The sequence below is a fragment of the Mustela nigripes genome, chromosome 6, assembly GCF_022355385.1.
Source record: "Mustela nigripes isolate SB6536 chromosome 6, MUSNIG.SB6536, whole genome shotgun sequence".
Lineage (NCBI taxonomy): Eukaryota > Metazoa > Chordata > Mammalia > Carnivora > Mustelidae > Mustela > Mustela nigripes.
In genome coordinates this window covers 38,193,297-38,215,667 of record NC_081562.1, presented here as the reverse complement: position 1 = coordinate 38,215,667, position 22,371 = coordinate 38,193,297, and the positions used below count along the sequence as shown (strand labels likewise).

Sequence of the window (22,371 nt, the reverse complement as noted above, 5' to 3'; positions counted from 1 at the left end):
GAAACACGTCAGCAGTAAGAAAAAGAAAGTAAGGTAATTAAAGCATCCCTTCTTCCCATCTCCTTCTCCTCCCTGTGAAAAAAGAGGACAACAGTTTGTTCAAAAGATCCTTCTTACATCTCCCCAATATGTTGGGTTGAAGCACTGATAAAATATCTACTCTCCGGGAACCTGGGTGGCTCAGTGGGTTAAAGCCTCTGCTTTTGGCTCAGGTCATGATCTCAGGGTCCTGGGATCGAACCCCACCCACATCATCAGACCTCCTGCTCATCAGGAAACCTTCTTCATCCTCTCCCCCCGCTTGTGTTCCCCCCCCCCCCCGCTTGCTTCCCCCCACCCCCCGCTGCCTCTCTCTGCCTGCCTCTTTGCCTACTTGTGATCTATCTCTGTGAAATAAATAAATAAAATATTTTTTTAAAAAATCTACTCTCAATAGGTTGATATTTTCCCCAGTCTTTCCATGGTGTTTAATCTTAGAGAAAAAGTCCAAGTGTTTTCTGGAAAGTGAACCCATTTGAAGTCAAGTAGCAATAGCAGAGAGCAGAATTCTTAGCAAGTGTTATATCTAGTTCTCTAAAATAAAGATAAACCTGAAAAGTCTCTAAAATAAACACTTAAAATTTCTCCGCCAACATAGCAGTGATAGAAAGGGCAAACTAAAGTGATTTAGAAAGAAAAGAAAAAAATCTGTGGTTTTATTTTAATTAAGTTATAATTGGACAATAATTCTGCATAATTAATTCTTAGAAACTACTTAAAACTATTTTAATTGTTTGTAACCCATTTGCTACTTGAATAATAGCAACTTTAGTGCTTTTACTGGTTTGGGAGAACTACAGGGAAAGTGCACAATTAATGCTATGAGATTTTCATGATTAATTACTATAAATGTTAAGAAATGTACTAATGAAATGTTATATTACTGAATTCATCTTTCACAGAACATTTTTCTTTCGGTAGGTTCATGTTCACGAGGATGGCTAGCATTAAGAAACAGTTGTTACAAAATTAGCAAAGAGAGGGTGCCATGGAATATAGCCCAGCGACGCTGTAGGTTATCCTTAAGTTCTGCACACCTTGTGGATATAATAAATGAAGAGGAAAAAAAATTTATAATTTCACTTCTCAGGTCAAAAAATCAGATAATAATATGGGCTGGTCTTAATGACTTGAAGGTTAGTCAATGTAAAGAAGTGCATGTATCATGATAAAGCTGTGTTTCCTTCCTTCCTTCCTAATTCCTTCCTTCCTCTCTTCCCCGCCCCCCACCATTCTCTTCCTTTCTCTTTCCTTCCTTTTCTCCTCCTTCCCTCCCTCCCCCTCTTCCTTCCTTCTTCCATCATGCACTAAAAATTTAGAGTACTTCTTATAAGCCAGACACTGTTTCATTCTCCGTTTCTCTATCTCAATCTTTCCCTCCCTCCTTGCCTCCCCATCACCTGTCTTGAGAGCAGTTTAGGTTCATAACAAAATTGAGGGGAAGGTCCAGAAATTTCCCACCTACCCTGTCTCCACACATAAATAGCTTACCCCGTTATCAGCATCCCCCACCAGAGTGATACAGTTGTTAACAACCGAGGAACATATACTGATAACATTGTAATCACCCCAAATTCATAAGTTTACATTATGGTTCACTTTTAGTACTGTATATTCTCTGGGTTTGGATAAATGTATAATGACATACACTGATTATTTTGGTATCATGCAAAATACTTTCATCAACCTAAAACCCTCTGTTCTCTGCCTATTTGTCTCTTCCCACCCCCTTCACTCTCTTTGTAGGCATCTATTTCTTCCCATGATCTTGTTTTAATTTTGGTCTTCCCCAGACCTGTTTTAAATGTGGGTGATGTCATCCATTTCTTATTTACCACCTAGCTCAACTGTTCTTATGTATTTACATAGCCCACTTTTCTCTTCTGCGTTCCAGACATCAAATTTTCTTCTTTTTTAAAGAAGATTTTATTTTTTTATTTGACAGAGAGAGAGCACCCACAGGCAGGGGGAGTGGCAGACAGAGGGAGAGGGAGAAGCAGGGTCCCCGTAGAGCAAGGAATTCAATGCGGGGCTCGATCCCAGCATCCTGGAATCATGACCTGAGCCAAAGGCAGGCTCTTAACTGACTGAGCCACCCAGGCACCCCTATCTTATTTTCTTCTGATTATCTCTTTAGGAATTTTCCACAGACACTTCAAGATTGCCCAGACTGTCCTTTCCTTCCCACCAACCTGCTCTACTTCCTCTATTTCTCACCTCTGTGAAAAACAGAATAATGTGAAACTGAAAATATGGAATATAGAAATTTTGTTCATTTTATTTTTTTATTTAAAACATCCAGGTTCGTGCTTGCTTTGGCAGCACATATACTAAAATTGGAACGATAAAACATCCAGGTTCATGAAATTTAATTTTACTAGAAGAGTTATAGAAAGATCTAAAGATCTTATGCAATACCAGTGAAATAAGGAATGTGTGAGATTTTCTCCCAACATTCTTATCACTATGGAAAATCTCATGAAATTTCATTTTGGTCAGCTTTTTGTAGGAAAACCCAAGGCATAGCATAGTTACCTCTGTCTACTCTGTGTTTTCTTCTTGATGATCCATTTATTAAAAATTTCCTTCCACTCAAAAATAAACCTGTTCTCTACCAGATAGCCTGACCTCTAGAGACCCAAGGCACATCAGTTTGATACCATTTTTTTTCCCCCTGTGGAACTTTGCATCAGCTTGAGGAAAACTATTGACAGTCTTTTTTTTTTTTTTTTAAGATTTTTAAAATTTCTTTGAGAGAGGGGGTGAGAGGGACAGAGGGAGAGACAGTCTTAGGCAGACTCTGCCCTGAGTGCAAAGCCTGACCCTGAGATCATGACCTGAGGTGAATCCCAAGAGTCATCGCTTAAATGACTCTACCACCCAGGTGCCCTTTATTGACAGTCTTTAATCACATTTTCATCATTCTCTTTTGGGGCCTCCTTTATCTTTTCACAGTCAGGGAATGAAGTTCTAATAAAGATTCCTCAAATCACAGTTCATCTCTGACTCTCCCAAGCCGGCCTCCCAGCATGCCAGTCTCTTTTCAAGTAGACCAGTGAGTGTATGTATATCGTTGTTTCCTGCTGTTAGCATGATTGTTATAAACTGTTAAATTAGAATGTACTCTTCCAGTAGTTCTTGTTACTGGCTTCTGGTATCAGGTTCAGGTCATATGGTCATGACAGCCAAAGCGAGGGTGCCCAAGGTATCATGATGGTTGCTGTGAATTATTCAAAGGGGTCTAAGATACAGTCTCTGCTTTTATGATACTTAAAAATAATTTAGGAGGTAAGTGAAACATCAAAGTAACTATTAAGAAAAACTTCCTTTATAATAATAGCTGAGTCCTATAGTGTCTCCTAAGTGCAAAGCGCCATTCTGTGTGATTTACTTGTATGCTATATGAGGAAATTGGAGCACAGGGAGTTAGCTTGCCCATGTGGACATGCATCAGAGTCTGCTCTTAACCATTATATTCTATAACCTCTACGTTAAGCTGGTCTCTTGAGGTTAACATCAAAGTCACCTCCTGGGTTATAATCCCTGTGGCAGGTAGTGAAAGACATCACCTCATTCACTCTTGCTGAATAAGTATGAGTTTGTTACTCAACTTTGAGGATAAAGACAGTGTCTTATTCATCATTCTACCCCAGCTTCCAGTTACGGCCTGGCACTCAGCAGGAATGTGATGAAGGAAAGATTAATAGTTCTGTCTTCCAATCTAGAAAGTTTAAACCGGTAACTCTCATTTAGTTCTCACAACAAATTTATGAGGGAAGTACTGTTATTGTTCTCATTTATAGATAAAGGAAGATGGAGCTCAGAAAAATCCTGGTCACACTGCTAAGAGATGACCCTGCCAGGCTTTGAATCTGTGTCAGTCTGACCAGAGCTTTGTGCCCTGACCACTTACGTGTACTGTCTCCAATCCTCTGTCTTTTTGCTAAGCTGCAGCCCACTATGTGCAGTTTTTCAAGGAAAGAGTATTCTTCTATTCTGTTAGGTGGAATTGGAACAGATTGTTTTAACATCTCTTACCTGTGAGCATTGAGGTTGGTGATACTCACCAGTGACATCCTGTAGTAGAAAGGTATCAACGACCTCCCTTGATGCCTCTGGCTTATTCAGTGAGCTGAAATAAAGTAACTAATCTGTAATGAATAGTGGGGTCTATACTTGGCATTGTGTTGGGTCTTTACCTGCACTGCCTCTGTAATTAATTTAGAATGTTGGTTCTATTATCACAGCCATTTTATGGATGAGAAAATAAAAGCTTAATGTGAAGGCGCCTGGGTGGCTCAGTGGGTTAAACTCTCTGCCTTCAGCTCAGGTCATGATCTCAGGGTCCTGGGATCGAGCCCCGTGTCGGGCTCTCTGCTCAGCGGGGAGCCTGCCTCCTCCTCTCTCTCTCTCTCTGCCTGCCTCTCTGCTTGCTTGTGATCTCTGTCAAATAAAATCTTTAAAAAAAAAGCTTAATGTGGGACTCAGCAATTTGCTTGAAGACATAAGGCTAATGGGTGAATAAAAGTGAACTCTGTTTCTGGCTCTGATAATTCATGACAGATACATATATTTGAAGATATGACACCTGTTTCTTGTTCTCGGCTTAATTTGTACATCTTATTTCAGAAGGACAGTCATCTCACATGGACAGATGGATCATCTTTTGGCCTTAAGAAAAATGAAACCTTTTCTTTTCCAATGCTACCCAAGAATGAAACCGATTGCTACATTTTGCAACAAAATGCAACTGGATCAAACTATTTCTATACAAGATTTTTCTGTTATGTTCCACTGCCATATATTTGTAAATATGAACGTAATTATTTTTATTAATATTCTTATACCATGTAGCTCACTGTCATTATTGTAAAGATAGAATTATGATTTTTAATTACAAACAATCCTTCTCTGTATTTTTTCCAGCACCTTCTCTGCAGGAAAACCTTTTGATCCACATAAAGGATGTTGGAACAACTGAAGTTGTATTTGGTTGGCATAATCGGAATGTTTGGAACACTTTGAATAAGTGGCTAAAACTGGGATATAAAATTATCATTAAGTATTATTTAGATTATACAGAAGAACAATATTTTGAAAGCATATCCCCAAATACCACAGAAAAAACAATTACCAAATTGTTTCCTGGCCATATTTACAGATTTTTACTCTTTGCAGTAAATGAATGGGAGGCAAGAACTATGTTAAGTTCAGTATTTATTGTTGAAACACGTAAGTTACAAAATCTCTGAAAATGTGATTTTTCAGTTATTGAATATCATAACTAGCAGATATTTCCTGAGGGTTTGGTATTTTCTCATAACACTCTTGACCTAGATCTTTAGCCATTTTAACCATTAACCATTTTAAATTACAGTGGATCTGTTTATGTCTTTGACTTTGCTATTAAACTAGATAGCCATAAGGGCAGGAACTATATCTTACTTGTCTTAACAACACAGACTAGACTGGTGTCCAGCCCACAGTGGATAATTGAGACATTTTTTTTTTTGGAACTTAAGTTTTGATATGTACTAAGAGCAGGAGATAAACAGACATGCATTGTGGATTTGGGGAGACTTGCAATGAAGAGAATTAGTAAGGAAGAAAAGTAAAAGCAAACAAAAGATAGCAAAGTGTAGGAAAATGTAGGAGCCTAAATTATCAGTCACTTAGTGATACATTTAATAAGTGCTTTCTAGAATTCAGAAGATGGGTGATGGGAAGACTCATGAAAAGGGGAGGCTTAGCTTCAAACTTGAAGGAAAACACATTGTGAGCAAAAGTATGGAGACAGCAGTTTGTGGGGAAAGAATAGTGTAGGTTAACTGGAAAAGATTTCCTCAGGCATGAAGGTAAAAACAGTTGGAGTGGTGAAGTGTACCAGATTTGGGAGTGCCAGGGGTGTGAATCTCAGATAGTTGGACTTGACCTTAGAAGCATTGGAAATCCATTAAGTGCAGTTTCTAAAACTCGCCTTACCTTTTACGAAACACTTTTAATGCATAATCTCACAAAGGTCGTACCTCAGCCCTGGGAGTAGCTATATAGAAATGAGAAAACTGAGCTTCGGAAAGGTTAAATAAACTGACTAGAGGAACATGCTTTGTTAGCCACACAGGAACCCAGATGGTCTTGTTTTAACTCTTGAGCTATTGCTTCTAAAGAAAGGATAGAAAGGAATGAGTGTACTCTGTGTGTGTGTGTGTGTGTGTGTGTGTGTGTGTGTGTGTGTTTGGAGGTTAGGGATGGATATGGGTTTGAAGTTGATATGTGCAAAGTGCTTTTTAAAGAAAATTAATCTGGAAGGATGGATTAGAAAAACCACTGACTGGGATTGGTTGAAATGCTTTGGTGTAGGGAAAGATTTCTGCAAGGATGAATACCTGAGGTCTAGTGATGACAGAAATGAAGAATAAGGAATAGGAAGTCCCTGCTCTCTAGTCTGACAGGGCAGAAGGATTAAGAGGCATTTAAGATATGATCACAGAATGCCAGAAATGCCATTTTTGGTGGTTTTGTTATAAAAATAATGATTGAACCAATAACAGAGGTCAAATGATTTGTGAAGTGCTCTCCATCCCTTATCTCATTTAATCTTCTTAATAATGTTCCAATATCGCTACTACTGTAATTCCCATTGTACAGTCAAAAAAAATAGAGGCTCAGGGAAAGTAAATAATTTACTCAGGGAGTAGAGACATACAGTAGAAAAGCTAGGTCTCAAATCCAGTTTTTCTTTTCTCCAACCTAGAATATTAGGGAAGTACTGAGAGGTGCTAGAGTACTCTGCCACATTATATCACTAATATGATCTATTTTTCTGATTTTTGAAATCTCCCAGGCCCATTATCAGCTCAGAATGTCACAGTGACTCTTGTGACCCCAACAGAAGTATTTTTACACTGGAATCCTCCAGATCTTATGTCTTTTCACCATTATCTTGTGACTATTTTGGATGTGGAAAACAGCACATCAGAAGAGGTGCTTGTTGAAAAATTCAGCACATCAGTGAAAATTGGAGATCTGAAATCTTTCCATCATTATCAGATATATCTATTCAGTGTTGGGGAAAGAGGAACTTTAAGCTGCTTTGAGAGACCTATCTCAGCCGTTACAGGTAAGCACAGGCCGATTTTGCCTTTTAATAAAAAATTTAAACTTCATATTTTGAAATTTATCTGCTGAAGTTTAATTATGTTGATCCTTCATCGGTATAAATACAGTTAAACATTTGAGTGTTAAATCAAAATTTAGCATAGATTCTATGGACTAAATTCGTTTAGATTTACATGAACTCTTTAAACATCTGCGTTGTTCCTACCAGAGTTCCTAGAAGACATATTTCTTATAATAGCCTTGGCTGGGAAATAAGTTATCATGAAACATGAAGAAGATTAGTTCATCCACTTCTAGATCCAACAAATTGGTCTGCATATTCTTTTACTCAAATTCATTTTCTTACACAGTGTGAGGAGTTCACCTCTAGGGGGCAGTATCACTCCAGGACTTTGGGCAATTGCATTTCTAATCCTTCACCTCCACATGCCAATTTTGAATTCTTGTCTGGAACATAATCATTAGAGTAACCTATCTTTTAATAAAGCAGTAGGTATACTCCTATGAGTCACTTTTTTAAAAAAAAGATTAGAGTATTATATGAAACAACGCATAGCTAAACACTTTTTGGAGTATATTCCTGCGTGTGTAATTGTTTGTAATTGTATTGTTTGTGCATGTGTATTTAACATGCCTATATGCAAAGTTCTTTATCTGAAATTCCAGTCAAGTCAGAATAGCTAAAATTCAAACATGCTAGACCAAGGTAGGAGAAATGCAAAATGTGCACAGCCATACAGCAATTAGCCTTCTCATACTTATTGGGAATACTTGCAATACTTTGAAAATAAAACAAACAAAAGGTGCTATTTAAGGAGAACTAAATGCAAATGCTTAACATACATGTATTCAGTGTTGCAAATCCTAAGCAAACGTATTTTTCCAAATGGATAGTAGATAGCCAATTTTTTCTCTTCCTTGAGCTCAGACAAAGCTCCCTTCAATGGATAAATGCTTGGTTGACTCTATTACACTTATGAAGATGCTTTCTTTTCTTTTTCTCTTTTTTTATTATATATGCTTCATGTGTACAATATTATAATTCAACATCTGTGTACACTACACAGTGATCACTCAAAAGTCTAGTTACCCTCCCTCATGCTGCCCTTGACCCCCTTTACCCCTTTTGCCTACTCTCCAATACAGATCTTCTCCGGTAGCCATTGGTCTCTTCTCTGTAAATGTTTCCATTTGTAACTGACAGGAAGACTAGGAGGATTTCTCATAGATTTTTTCATTTTGAAGTCAAATTAGAATCTTCCATGGCATATACCTGCTTACTAGAGGGACAGGAAGAAGGTACATGTAGGTCTGCACTTTTAATTTTGGGGTCATTTGCTCTGCGTATTAACTGTAAACTGACATAGCAGTGCATATGTGGAAATTAGTAATCCCGTGTTCTTTTATTCTTAAGCTTAAGGCAATATCCTTTTTTCATTCATTATTCACTCAATATGTTATTTTTTTAGTATCAGTAATAGGTACTGGAGATGACTAGTATCTAGACTAGAATGATAATAGGTACTAGAGATGCAAAGATGAATAAAACCTAGCTTCTGACTTTAAAGGGCTATGTGCTAATAGAGTGAGACAAGTAATTTAAAAAACAGTGATAATGCTGTCTTATAGTTGCAACTATAGGGGTTCTGCTCTGGGGACTATGGGCCCATAAGAAGGATCAGTTAACCCAGAAGTCTTCTGGTGGAGTCATGCACTGCTTCAGGAGGAAGAATAGGAGTTAGCCAGGGGGCAGTAGCGAGGCAAGAGGATGCTGTGAGTAGGGCAAACAGCAAGTGCACAGGCAGAGAGGACCAAAAAAGAGGCATCTAGGTAGCCATACCTGGGAAAGCCAGAACTTTTAGAAAGGACTGACATTTGAACATTAGCAAATTGGCAAATAGTTTGGCAAGGCTGAAGTACGGGGGCTTGCAGAGAATCTAGAAAGTGTAAGCTAGGCACAGAATAGGAAGAGCTTTCATACATATTAAGGAGTATATTTTATTCAGTAAAATTTAACTTTTATGGATCATGAAGTCTTTTGAGAATGTGGAAAGATTAATGGACCCTTGCCCATAAATATGCACATGCATAAACAGAAATTTCTGTGAGTAATTATAGGGCTATCACAGACTTACCAGATCTCATCTTTTCCTCAATCTCTGCTTGTGTGTGGCATTCATAGATTTCATCTAAGTCCTGCACTGAAATAAATGTTTGTGAGTTTTTCAGTCACACAAGAACAAAGATCTGAAGTTGTTTCACCCTGGAATCTTGTGGGCAGCTTGTCTAATTGGATTATTCTAGCATTCTCTGATCATTTTTATATACATAATTAATTTCAGTGCCTCTAGTCAGACCAGCTACAGTTTTGTGAAGCGGTATAGGATGAGCAGATTATGGGTCTGACCCAGAGTGATATTTTCCTGAGAACTAAAAATATGGTCAGTCTTTATTGTGTTGATAGGAAGTGAATCTCAAAACAGATTAAAAGTCAAGTTACAGTTTTTGGGAACAAACTAATGACAAAAATTGTAAAGAATTCTTTGAAGATTATTTAAAGTATAACTACTGAACAGTTTAAAATTACATAAGTATTCTTGGACATAAATTAATGATTGATCTTGGTTTTGGTGAACTCTTGAAAGTTCAAAGGAAGTATATGACATGGGATAAACAATTAAGCCTAAAAGGAGGGGATTACTATTTTGAGAGAATTGTATAGTATTAAAAATCACAGCGGTTGATAGTCGTGTAAATTGTATAAGGAGCTAATTAGCCCCAAGTATTTTCTTCAGTTATTATGATCGACTATCAAGAGCTCTCTGATGATTTTCTGTAAGAGTAGCAACGACAACCTGGTATCAGCCTATTTTCAAATAGATATCATACCTTCAGAAATTAGAAAAGTAATATAAAGTTATAACTATTTCTAGGATAAATACCAGTCTCAAAGTCTTAAAAAAATCTACATGTTAATAACTCCCAAGTGTATATCTTCAGCCCCCAGACATTACTCCTGAGCTTCAGACTTATATATGTTTACAGTAATACATCTTATTTGGATATCTGATAGACATCTTAAATCCAATATGTCCAAAATGGAACTACAGATGTTTCCACCCAAATCTGCTGTACCTACAACTATGTCAGGTCAGTTCATGGCTATTTCCTTCATCCGGTTGTTTAGGTCAAAAACCTTGAAGGCATCCTCAGCTCTTCTGATTTTCTTACAGCCTACACCCTAGCTGTCAGGAAATCCTACTGTTTCTATCTTTGCAATGAATCTAGAATCTGAATACTTCTCCCTGTTTTCCTTATGGTTGCTGTCATCCAGGCCACCACTTTCTCTCGCCAGGAGTCCTGGGCTTGCCTCCTCTGTTTCAACCATTGGCTCTCTGTGGGGTTGGTTATTAACGTTAACACCCAAGTGATTCTTTTAAATTTAGGCGAGATCATGCTTCTGCACATAAGTGTAGTTGCTACCTACTTTGTTCAAAGTAAAAGCCCATGAAACCTCTGGGTTTCTGTTATCCCCTGACCTCATTCTACTACTTTGTCCTTTCACTCTGGTTTTCTGTATTTGAAGATAACAAGTAAACTCCCACCATGTAAAAGCTTTTATTTTAGCTGTTTTTTTCCCCCTGCCTGGAAAACTCTTCTTCCAGATATTGAATATTTATCTTTTTAAAATTTTTATTATGTTCAGTTAGCCAATATATAGTACATCATTAGTTTTTTGATGTAGTATTCAAAGATGTATTAGGTTTTCCCTCCCTTCCTCTATGGTCTTCTGAGCTATTCCTTATGTTCTACATATAAATGAAACCATATGATAATTGTCTTTCTCTGCTTGACTTACTTCACTTAGCATAATCCCCTCCAGTTCCATCCATGTCAATGTAAATGATAGGTATTCATCCTTTCTAATGGCTGAGTAATATTCCATTGTATATATAAACCACATCTTCTACTTTCTTAACCTCCTTCCAATGCTTAGCTCAAAATCTCATCCTTTCAAAGACACCTGCCCTGGATTCCCTATTTAATACCACAACTTCCCCCCAAAGCCACCTCCTTCCTGGGCTCCCTAGCCTTAGCTTACTTTTTCTTTTTTCCCTTAGCCTTATCATATCTAAAGTACTATATAATATTTACATTTATTTTATGATTGTTTATTGTGTATTTCCACCCATTACAATATAAACTGCATAAGGCAGTGATCTTTGTTATTTTTTTTTTTAATTTTTTATTTTTATAAACATATATTTTTATCCCCAGGGGTACAGGTCTGTGAATCACCAGGTTTACACACTTCACAGCACTCACCAAATCACATACCCTCCCCAATGTCCATAATCCCACCCCCTTCTCCCAAACCCCCTCCCCCCGGCAACTTTGTGCTGGTGACTGCCTGGTATGTTAGTCGATGCCATGCACATTTGATGAAAAAAGGAATAACCTTGGCAATAGAAACCTTACTCTGATGGAACTCTTAAAAATATGAAGAATTTGGGGCACCTGGGTGGATCAGTGGGGTAAGCCCCTGCCTTCGGCTCAAGTTATCATCTCAGAGACCTAGGTTTGAGCCCCACATCGGGCTCTCTGCTCTGTGGGGAGCCTGTTTCTGACTCTCTCTCTGCCTGCCTCTCTGCCTACTTCTGATTTCTCTCTCTTTCTGTCAAATAAATAAATAAAATCTTTTTTTTAAAATCTGAAGAATTTGTCAAAGACTCTAGATTTCCTTAATGTGCAATATGCTTAATCTTATTGACAAATCTTACATAATAATAACAAGACATATTTTTCTCTAAAATTGAGTCTATTTTAAGTCATGGTGATGCAGAGATTTGCTAAATTTTACTGTAAACAGTAACTAATATTGGATTAAGACATTTTTACTCCAGAACAAGAGTAATGCTAACAATAAACTAAGATAAGTCTATCTACTTATCTGTTTTTTTGAAGGTATTAATCCTCCTCAGAAGGTTCACATTAAACCTGAAGATGTGGGAGAGGACAGTATAATTCTTCAGTGGGAATCCCCACCAGATGGCCAAGAGGTCTACATTCAAATCAAACCCTCATCAGATATAAGAGAAGTCCTGAAGCTTTTTGTAAGGAATGCCAATAGATTAAAGATTGATCATTTAACCCCTGGGATGACATATGACATTGGAATGGCAACAGTGATGAATGGAAATTTGAGTGAGCTGGTAACCATTCAACAGACTCTAAGTGAGAATCAAATGTTTTTCATTCATAACAGATATCTGCTGATTTGGGGCTATTGTGGAACATTCCCTGACACATCCCTCTGGTAGTAGGTTTTATCTTTTTAAGTAGATTGTTGGTTGCTTATCTAATGGTAGCCCAGGACCTGGAGTGGTTTGCATTCCTCTTCTCCTGAGAATGCTTAATGCATGAATTAAGGCAACATTGTTTTTGATTAGAAACTTGACCCTAAAGCCACACCGCCTAAGTCAGAATCTGGGCCAAACTAGTTGAGTGGCCATGAGCAATGTATTTAACATATTTTTGCCTTAATTTACCCATTTCTAAAGTGGGAGAAAATAATGGTATGTACATATTGAATGGATTTTCCTGAGAATAGCTGATTTAATAAAGGTGAGGGCTTAGAACAGTGCCTGACACATAGCTATATGAATGTCTGTAATTATTATTATAAAGGCATGCTGTTGCAGTACATTGAGAGAAAATACTGACAGTATTTAAAAGGCTTAGAACCAAACCAACAACAAATCTCCATGTTCTTTCTCGAATAAGGTTAATTCATGCAATATGTAATCATTAAAAATCTAAAAAAAGAAATTAAAATAAAAAATGCCAAAACAAATCTATTAAGGAAGGAGAAAGAAAAGAAATGACAAGTAAATAAATAATATTTTTGGATAGTTATAAATTGTGCTAAACATTAGGAGGGGAAAAAGCAATGTGGTGTGATGTAACTGAAGAGGGGTGGGCGGTTCTGGTGTGGATGGACTGTAATGGGAGTTACCTAATGGATGAGAAGGAGCCACAGTGCGATCAGGTGGATGAAGGGTGCGGTAGGCACTAATACCCAGTGTAAAGGCACAAAGGCTATAAACAGGGAAACGTTTGGTGTATCTGAGACTAAAAAAGGCTGTAATATGCTGTGTCTAATGAAGAGGGAGAAGAGGAATATGAAATGATATTGCAGAGGTATTCAGGGGTAAGATCACAGAGATCTTATAGGCTGTGCTTTTGAGTTTGTTTTGAGGGCAATGGGAAGCCATTCAGAGTTTTATTCAGGAGAGTGATGGTGTGAGCTGTTACAAAAATTCCCCCCTGATTGTGTGCAAAGAATGATTTGTAAAGGGTCAGGGATGGAAGTAGGACAGCTGGGTAAGAGTGTCCTAGAATTTAGGGAAAAGATGATGGTGGGCAAGGATGGGAAAGAGCAGATAGAAAGTAGTAGATATATTTTATAGTGTGAAAGTAGGAAGTCTGAGCTTTGGTGATAGAGTGCATGTGAGGAATAAAGGAAGGGTTTTTTTTGTTTTGTTTTGTTTTGTTTTTACTTGTATCTGATTTGGGTAGAAAGAGGTATCTCTGAGAAAGGAAAGAAGATTAGACCTCACAGGCCTTTTTGGCTAATAGTAGGGTAGCTTGATGGGAAAAATGACTTGGTCCAAAAAATTATGTACCAGTAGTGTCCACACTCAACCACATCAAATCTTACCATTTTGTCTTCCAAAGACTAAAACTAATGAATCATTGAATACTACATCAAAAACTAATGATGTACTATATGCTGGCTAACTGAACTTAATAAAAAAAAAAAGAAGACTAAAACTAAATTTGTCTATAGCTATTCCATACTTAAATTTCTGAGAAAATGTGCCTGAAGATAATTATCATAGGAAAAGGTTAGGATAAAAGAAAACATCTGAAAAAAAGATATTCCTAAAAAGAAATATTCCTAAAAAAATATATTTCATGCCCAACCCCAAAATTTTTATTGGCAGAATGGAAGTACTAAAATTAAAATTCATAAATGGAAAATGAACCAACTATTAACAATATGGGGTTAGAGTGTCCCCACAGTGTCTTGGTGCCTAAGTTTTCTCTTAAAAATTTAGATCATTGAATACATTTTTAAATTGACTTCCAGCTCTAAAGTCCTATTTTTTTCTTTGAGTCCAGGGAACTCAGGAGATTTCAACCCTCTGATATCTAAAATATAAAAATTTTATCTCCCTTTCTAGAAAGTGAGCTTCTTTGAAATCTTACTCAGCCTGGAATCTCCAGGTGTCCGACAGTTCTTAACTCTGTTTAACTCAAACACATTTGTAAAACTGCTCTCTAGCATGCAGGCTGAAACATGATTAACATATATAAATACTAGGAAAAATGATAGAATTTGGGGGTTTGAAGTTAAGATAGAAATCTTCTTGCCAATGCCCTACCTGATATGTGATTCCTAGCATAGAGCCTCTCATTATTTTGTAAATGCATCCCTGTAATTTTTCTCTATTATAAGACCATGTTTGTTTCCAGAAGCATTACAAAGAGAGCACATCTACTCCCTGATTCACATGAAAGGACATCAGTTGTTTGGAAATAGCCATTAGGTGTTCCTGGTTTCTACAGTTTCTTCTTTTCTGGTGAATTGTCTTTAGTTTCTTCAAGCATATCACTATTTCTTATAATTCTATTAGCTTTTCTATTCTGTTCTTAACCTTAGAAGCACTACTGGTGCCATCAGATTATTTACCATTCATCATTTTTATTTGTCTCAGATGATATATATTAATCTATCCCAAGGTGCATAAACAGAAATTAATTCTCTGTATGCATCCATTCAACAAACATTTGTTGATAACTGTTACCTACCATGTCCCATTTCTCTTTCTTCCGTACAATTTGAGATGGTTAAAGCATAGAGAAACCTGTACCTGTTAATGACCTTTTGCAGAAGCAGAGAAGAAAATAAAACTCACATCTTCATTGACTTCCCTTTTCTTTTTGAAACATATTTGTCCATCACTCTAAATTATCTTGAAAATAACTAGCCAGATTTGATTTCCAGTTATTATGTTGGTGCACATGAATTGTAACATGTGACCTTTGGGAGGAGGCAGTGCTTAGCAGCACCGACCTTGGGACTGGATTGTCTCAGCTGGAATTCCAGCTCCACGATTATCAGCTTATACCCACTGGAAAGTCCCTCAAGCTTTATTGGCCCTAAGGTTCCTTCTCTCTAAAATGGGAATGATGATAATCTTATCTACTGTATGAAATCAATAAAATTTAAGGGCTCAGACACCAAGCAAGCATTCTGAAAATGTTTATTATTGTGACGATTTTTATTTTCTCAGTAGGACTGGACTGGTGGCTTGAGGCGTGAAAGAGCATCCCTAGTGTTTCAGCCACAGTAAAGCCGTTTGTTTATGTAGTCTCTCATTGTTGGAGGAACTAGGTACTCTTTTTCTTGAGGGAGGGAGAGCTGGCATTTGAGTCTCCTTCTGTCCCTCTCAGTATAGAAGGATAAATATTAAGATAGGCTGGAAATCTCTGAGACTTCATTCTTCCTTGCCCATAATAAAACCCTTTGAATTTAGCCTTGTTCCATTTATCTTATATTGAAAAAAAAAGTCAACAAAACCTCATATAGTCCCCACTGCTTTCACTCCTTTTAAAAGATCTCTTTCATGAGGAAGTGGAGATGCAACGTGGAGAGTTTGGGGGACAGGAAAAGAATAAAAGAAACAAGATGGGATTGGGAGGGAGACAAACCATAAGAGACTTTTAATCTCACGAAACAAACTGAGGGTTGCGGGGGGGGGGGGAGAGTGTGGTTGGGTTATGGACATTGGGGAGGGTGTGTGCTATGGTGAGTGCTGTGAAGTGTATAAACCTGGAGATTGGCAGACCTGTACCCCTGGGGCTAATAATACATTATATGTTTATAAAAAATAAAAAATAAAAATAAATAAAAAACAAGAAGGCTAGGATATGAAGGATAAGCCAGGAGATCAGAAATAGTACAGATTATTGCTGGGGTCCACTAGTAGATGAGCATGTAAATTGAGCAACAGCAGAAATGGTGAAGAGGAATAACAGATATGTGAGTTATTAAAGGGGCACACACAAAGGAACTTAGTGTAGACTGTATATGGTTTGGGATGGAGAGGAAGGAGGACTCCATATTGATTCTTGTCTTTCTGGCTATGGTGATTTGATGACTGTTACCATGACAATCCAACCCTTTTGTCCCAAATGAAAAAGTTTTATAATTTACTAATGTAATTGTTTTCTTTTTTAACTTAAATGCTGTTAATAAAGATGAGTAGTTTAACATTAAAAAAAAAAAAAAAGATCTCTTTCAGGAAAATGGGTAAGGATAAAGGTCACAGCCACGAAAGTGGAGACACTTAGATGTCTCCAGAATATGACAATACAATTAATTAATTGATTAATTTGCAATACTTTCTCTCACTTGAGTTTCCAGAGGTTCAGGATACAGTTTTAAAGAGAAGAAAGAACTTTGTCTTGTTTTCCACTTTTCTAGCCTTGGTGTCCCTCTGCTGTAATATGTCATTTATTGATGTCATTGGTCCCATTTCCCCGAACAAGTGGAACTGATGAAAAACCCCACCTTTACCAGCTATAGAGAATGTCACAGACTATACAGGTTTAGAAACTAAATTAGATAATGCCTATTTAAAGCATTGTCTTTCCTTAGAAGATATCTTCAGTGCCTAGGAACAAGGAAGTGAACTGTTTCCATGACTACACTGGCCACTTATTTCCAATCTCCTGATATTTAATTTCTGCTCAAGGTAGATTTAGAAACTTTCATATCATTGCTCACACATTCAAATGGATTGGATACTTGTGGGATGTCAGACTCGCCTTGGAAAAACCATACTTTTTGTTCACAGCTTTGTAACTGAGGAGAGCTGTAAGGGATTTAAAGAGGAAACCCACAAAAAGCATCAGTGATGACAGAAAAAGGAAAGTTAATATAGCTTGAAAAAGAAAAACATGGTAAAAATGCTTTGAAACCCAGTAGTAAACCATATGGTATTTGTTATGATTAATACATTGAACATTTCCTCATAACTCCCCAGACTAAAAAAGGCAAGAAATTTATGTTACAAATGAACAAATTGATGGACATATTGCACAGGTTTTATGTTCTGGAATGCTAATTATAGGTATGTATTTAAATCCTTTTACACTGTACTGGTTCTGGGTAAACTGGCAAAATCACATTATCAAATACAGTATTATTGACTTAAAACAAGTTCCATTACATCAAACCAGATGTCACAAAGAAAACTGAAAAGCAAAGGCTGTCCAATTACTCTCTGGAAGAAAGAATATTTCCTCAGAATGTGTCTTAGAAGAAGATATATATTTGGAAGAAAGACACATATAAGGATATATAGGTTGTATTTCAATAATCCACAAATACAGTTGAAATTAAAATTGACCTGAGGGGGGAAAAATGTGAATAGAAATCATCTGAAATTTCAAATCTGCTCTAAATAGGACAGCAGAGGATTACAGTACAAGAAAGCTCTTACAGAGAGGTCAGCGAGAGTATGAAATGTAAGTGAATCCTTCCCCTAAACTGTTGCCAGGACTGCGCTCCTAAAAATGAAATGAAATCTGTTCAGAATCCCTGTGCCCACAGGATAGAGTCTGACCTCCATAGCACGGCATGCAAAGCCTCTTGCAGACAGCACCCAGCCCCAGAGGTGGCCTTGCCAGCCTGATCCCTGTTCCTCACGTACCCCGGGCTTTTACCACCTGAGCCTGGAACTAAGCACTTTGTATACAAATACAGTCTCTCATTGGATCATCACAATGACCTTGCAGAGTAGATACTAGTCTCCTTCCCATTTTAGGAATGAGGAAACCAAGACACAGAGTGACTTAGTAACCTGCCAAAGATTAGGGACTAATCTTGCCATAGTTACCAAAGACTAGTGATTAGTAACTTGTCATGCTAGTAAACAGAGGAAAGAACATGATATTCCCTGAATACACAGTGATGATGATAATCATCCCAATTTCCTTTTTGGTTTCCATGCTTCATTCATCGTTTTCTCTTTGTCTGAAATTCCCTTCTTACCACCTCTCACCACCACATTCTCTTTCTGGTTAACCTGTACTACCCTTTAGGATTCAGATAAAACATCCTAGACTCTGGAAGCCTTCTCCAATGATCTCTGCTAAAATTGTTTTCTTCCTTTCTTCTCAACAGCTTTTTGTTCATGTTACCAGCTCAGCTCTATGCATTTGGGATTTAGTAAGGGATTTGCATATCTCTTTCTTGAGATTGGGAAATCTGAATGCAGGAATCTGGCCTTACTTAACTTTATTTAAGCACTCTTCCTAGTATATAGGTTTTCAAAAGCATTGGCTTAATAAAAATATAAAAAAGGTAAAAAAAAATCAGAAAATCTCAGATTCTTAGGTTTTGGAGACTATTCCTGAGAATCAAAAAATGAAAGTTAATCAAGTATTTCCAATATATATGTACATACAGTCTTTCAGAATATCCACCTTATTTTTCTGATATAGTAAACATAAGTTTGCACAGGCTTTTAGTGTTTTTGCATATTCTAGAACATGCCAGACAAAATGGAGAGAAATAGATTTGAAATTAAAAAAAAAAAAAAAAAAAAAAAAGCCCACTGGGGTAACTGGGTGGCTCAGATTGTTAAGTGTCTGCCTTTGACTTGGGTCATGATCTCCAGGTCCTGGGATCAAGCCCCATGTCGAGTCCCGTGTCAGGCTCCGAGCTTAGTGGGGAGCCTGCTTCTCCCTCTTCCTCTACCTCTCCCCCTACTGTGTGCTCTCTCTTTCTCTAATGAATAAATAAAATCTTAAAAAAAAAAAAAAAAGCCCACTACTTATAAATCTCTCTTTTTATCTTTCAGATCCCAAACCAGTCCAAATTGTCATCCCATATGAAAGCCATAGTACCTCTATAATCTTATTTGTTCAAATGCCCGATATTGGAGTGTTTGACGGCATACACGTTGTAATTGAAGGAGGGCCAAATATGACCAAGTCCTTGAAACATGACAATAAAATAACTGTTGGCAATTTAATCCCAGGCACAGAATATAATTTTTTTGTTTACATCATCAGTGGGACTAAATTAAGTAATAAGTATTATGTGCCTGCAGTTAAAATAAGTATTTTGGGGGCACCTGGGTGGCTCAGTGGGTTAAGCCGCTGCCTTCGGCTCAGGTCATGATCTCGGGGTCCTGGGATCGAGTTCCGCATTGGGCTCTCTGCTCAGCGGGGAGCTTGCTTCCTCCTCTCTCTCTCTCTCTCTCTGCCTGCCTCTCTTCCTACTTGTGATCTCTCTCTGTCAAATAAATAAATAAAATCTTAAAATAAGTATTTTGGGATTTAGGTGTTTTCTTGATTTTGATTTTGTGTACCATTTCATATTAGTAAGCTACATTTACTTCAATGCAGTTATTTTCAAAGCTCTTCTAAAATAATTACAAATGCCTTTCTACTGAGCCTGATCTTTCGTTGCTCAAGTATGAAGAGCTAACTTTATGTAAAATTGACAAGTCCTGAATTTTTATATCTATCCATTAACAAAAAATGTATGTGCATATTAATCAGAACTTAAAATGACTTATTTTAAGAGTGAGGAATGTGAATAGTTTTAGGCAAATTATGAGAACTAGGCTATATTTTTTGAGTCTAGAGACACTTAATAGTGTCTCTCAAAGCATATAATCTTAGCATGTGTTCGCTCTCTCCATGCTGCCTTTTGTCTGGAAAGAACTAGTATATATTTTCCCCACTTCTTTGAATATTTAAAATTAGTGTGTATTATATTTGTTCATACCAATACTTATGTTTTGAATTTAATTTTATTTAAATTTATTTGACAGACAGAGATTACAAGTAGGTAGAGAGGCAGGCAGAGAGAGAGGAAGGAAAGCAGGCTCCCTGCTGAGCAGAAAGCCTGATGTGGGGCTCGATCCCAGGACCCCGGGATCATGACCTGAGCTGAAAGCAGAGGCTTTAACCCACTGAACCACCCAGGTGCCCCAATACTTACGTTTTGAATTTCATATCAATTTTGGTTTCTCTTTTCTTTAAGTCACTCATAAATTCTACAAATACTCATTTTCACCATCAAAGACACATGAAATTCATCTAAGCTATTGACCTAGTAGATATAGAAATGAATGGCACAGAGTAATAAATGCCAAACAAAAATCATATGTAGTCCTAAAAATGTAATATTTTTTACTATAACATATCCAAGTTCTTCACGTTTTTCTCTTTCACTCTTTAAATGTACACATATATTATTATATTACTGTGTGTCATTTCTTCTCGAATTGTAATCTTTCCATTACTGTTTAAACTCAAGTTTTCATAAAATGCTCCCAAACTGATATCACCAGTCACATACTGTAATAGTACTTTAATCAGCTCAGTATATGTTTATACTTTATTTTTGTTTGCAATTTTTATATACTTTTTATATCATATCTATATTCTCTGTCTCTTCCTTGTGTTATAAATCTTTATGGGCAGCATTATATTTGACAGTTCTTGTCTTTAAAAATAATTAGTACTTGATCATCTAAATATATCAATTTTGTGATATAAGTGGCAAAATATATCGATATATAAGATGACAATCTAAAGCAGCAATTTTTTTAGTTTTTATGAAAATTTCTTTTTCCGTATGCTGAATGGAATCTTTAATTTGAAAATATAACCCATTAAAACTCATCAGATAAGATTTGATTTTAGCTTTAGCCAATATTTGATACAAAGAGGATTCTTTTACTCCCTTGTCTGGACTTCACATTTTTCTCTCTGTTGTCCTTTTAGCGTATGGTAATAGACTCAGAAAGCTTTAATCTCTTTTTTTTCTTTTGGATATCATGCAGTTTGCACTGTGAATTTCCTGTTATGTAGTTTTTGTGGCAAAACCAAAATCAGCTGCTTGTTACAGTGTTCTCAATGACTCTGAGTATTGCCACTGGTTATTATATTTGATAAACTGTCATTTGATATATAAACAATACTTTAAATTAGGATATAAAGATGGTTGATTAATAAACTTTATTCTTTACCCGGAATTATGGTTTTTTTTCCCCTTTACAGGGATAAATTAAAAGAAAAACCCAGTTAGAAAACATATAAATGGAATTTAAATGTGTTGTGTGTTTTGGGTAGGTCTGGAATCGCCATCAGATATCCACAAGGGCAAAGTGACAGACTCTTCCATAGAGATTCTCTGGAATCGAGTTGATGGGAATTTCCAGCATTATGAAATCACATGCCTGAACTGTACTGCTGCTCTCATGGTACGTTACAGGTGGCTCTTGGAGGCATTAACTCGAATCTTTCATGCTGAACCCAATATTACTGTGTTCTTACACTACATGGTAGTGAAATTAAATAACCCCCATGCTTATTTGGTTGTGCTGAATTGTGGAATATTTTTTAAATGAACACTTGCTAATTTATTCTTTTGGATGGATAGGTCCAGAAGGTAGTTCAAGAAGCAGCAACGTTCTCCCACCTGGATCCCACCACAGTGTACGCCTTCTCAATTCACCCTGAAAGGGGAGGTTTTAAAGACAGCCCTCCTAATGTCAAAGAGATACAAACAGGTACAGCCTGCGTAAGCACTTTAGGTATTATTCCGTGTTCAGTTATTTGTTTCATTCTTTAGGGAAGATTTAGAAAATAGTTTGTTCTTCCCGTATTTTCTTTATGGACAGACAGTTGTCATCTCTTGTCCCTCTTTCTGTTTCCCTTTATATGGGTTAGAATAACCTCTCTTGTATATGTATTGCCAGGCAGTAGTGTGGCTAGTTGCCTGGGGTCTGACCAGATTTTCCATTTGTGATCCAATTCCTTCATTGTTCAGTTAAGCAGGCAATGAAGTGACATTTCCCCAGTGTTAGCAATTTACTCTCCATGGCAGATGGTGATTATTCTAAGCTAGTCATATGAAATAAAAGACGATTGGGAAGGATGTATGTAAAATGTATGCATTTTCATATCTAGATGAAGTAACATTTTCAACTATCCTACTAAAATAGCTATTTTAGTGACTCTTGACACTGATGTTATGGGAACATTGATCTATGTGTTTAGAAACTGGTCATATCTGGTATTCCTTTACTGTATTAATACAGAATGGAATTGGGAGAGAAT

At 36.9% G+C, this 22,371-nt stretch overlaps 2 protein-coding genes across 2 annotated transcripts in view; both read left to right on the top strand.

Annotated features, from left to right (window-relative positions):
- LOC132020259 (uncharacterized) overlaps positions 1-5,224 on the top strand; it is an 11,951-nt gene extending 6,727 nt beyond the window's left edge. The window contains exons 6-9 of the mRNA XM_059404458.1: positions 961-1,175; positions 4,669-4,858; positions 4,966-5,101; positions 5,218-5,224. Coding sequence (XP_059260441.1) covers positions 961-1,175; positions 4,669-4,858; positions 4,966-5,101; positions 5,218-5,224 — 548 coding nt within the window. The remainder of the gene's footprint in view (positions 1-960; positions 1,176-4,668; positions 4,859-4,965; positions 5,102-5,217) is intronic.
- Positions 5,078-22,371, top strand: LOC132019393 (tenascin-R-like). The gene is made up of 5 exons (XM_059402406.1): positions 5,078-5,271; positions 6,884-7,159; positions 12,124-12,393; positions 21,382-21,512; positions 21,692-22,371. Exons 1-5 carry the CDS (start codon positions 5,241-5,243, stop codon positions 21,881-21,883), a joined length of 900 nt encoding a protein of 299 aa, XP_059258389.1. The 5' UTR covers positions 5,078-5,240; the 3' UTR covers positions 21,884-22,371.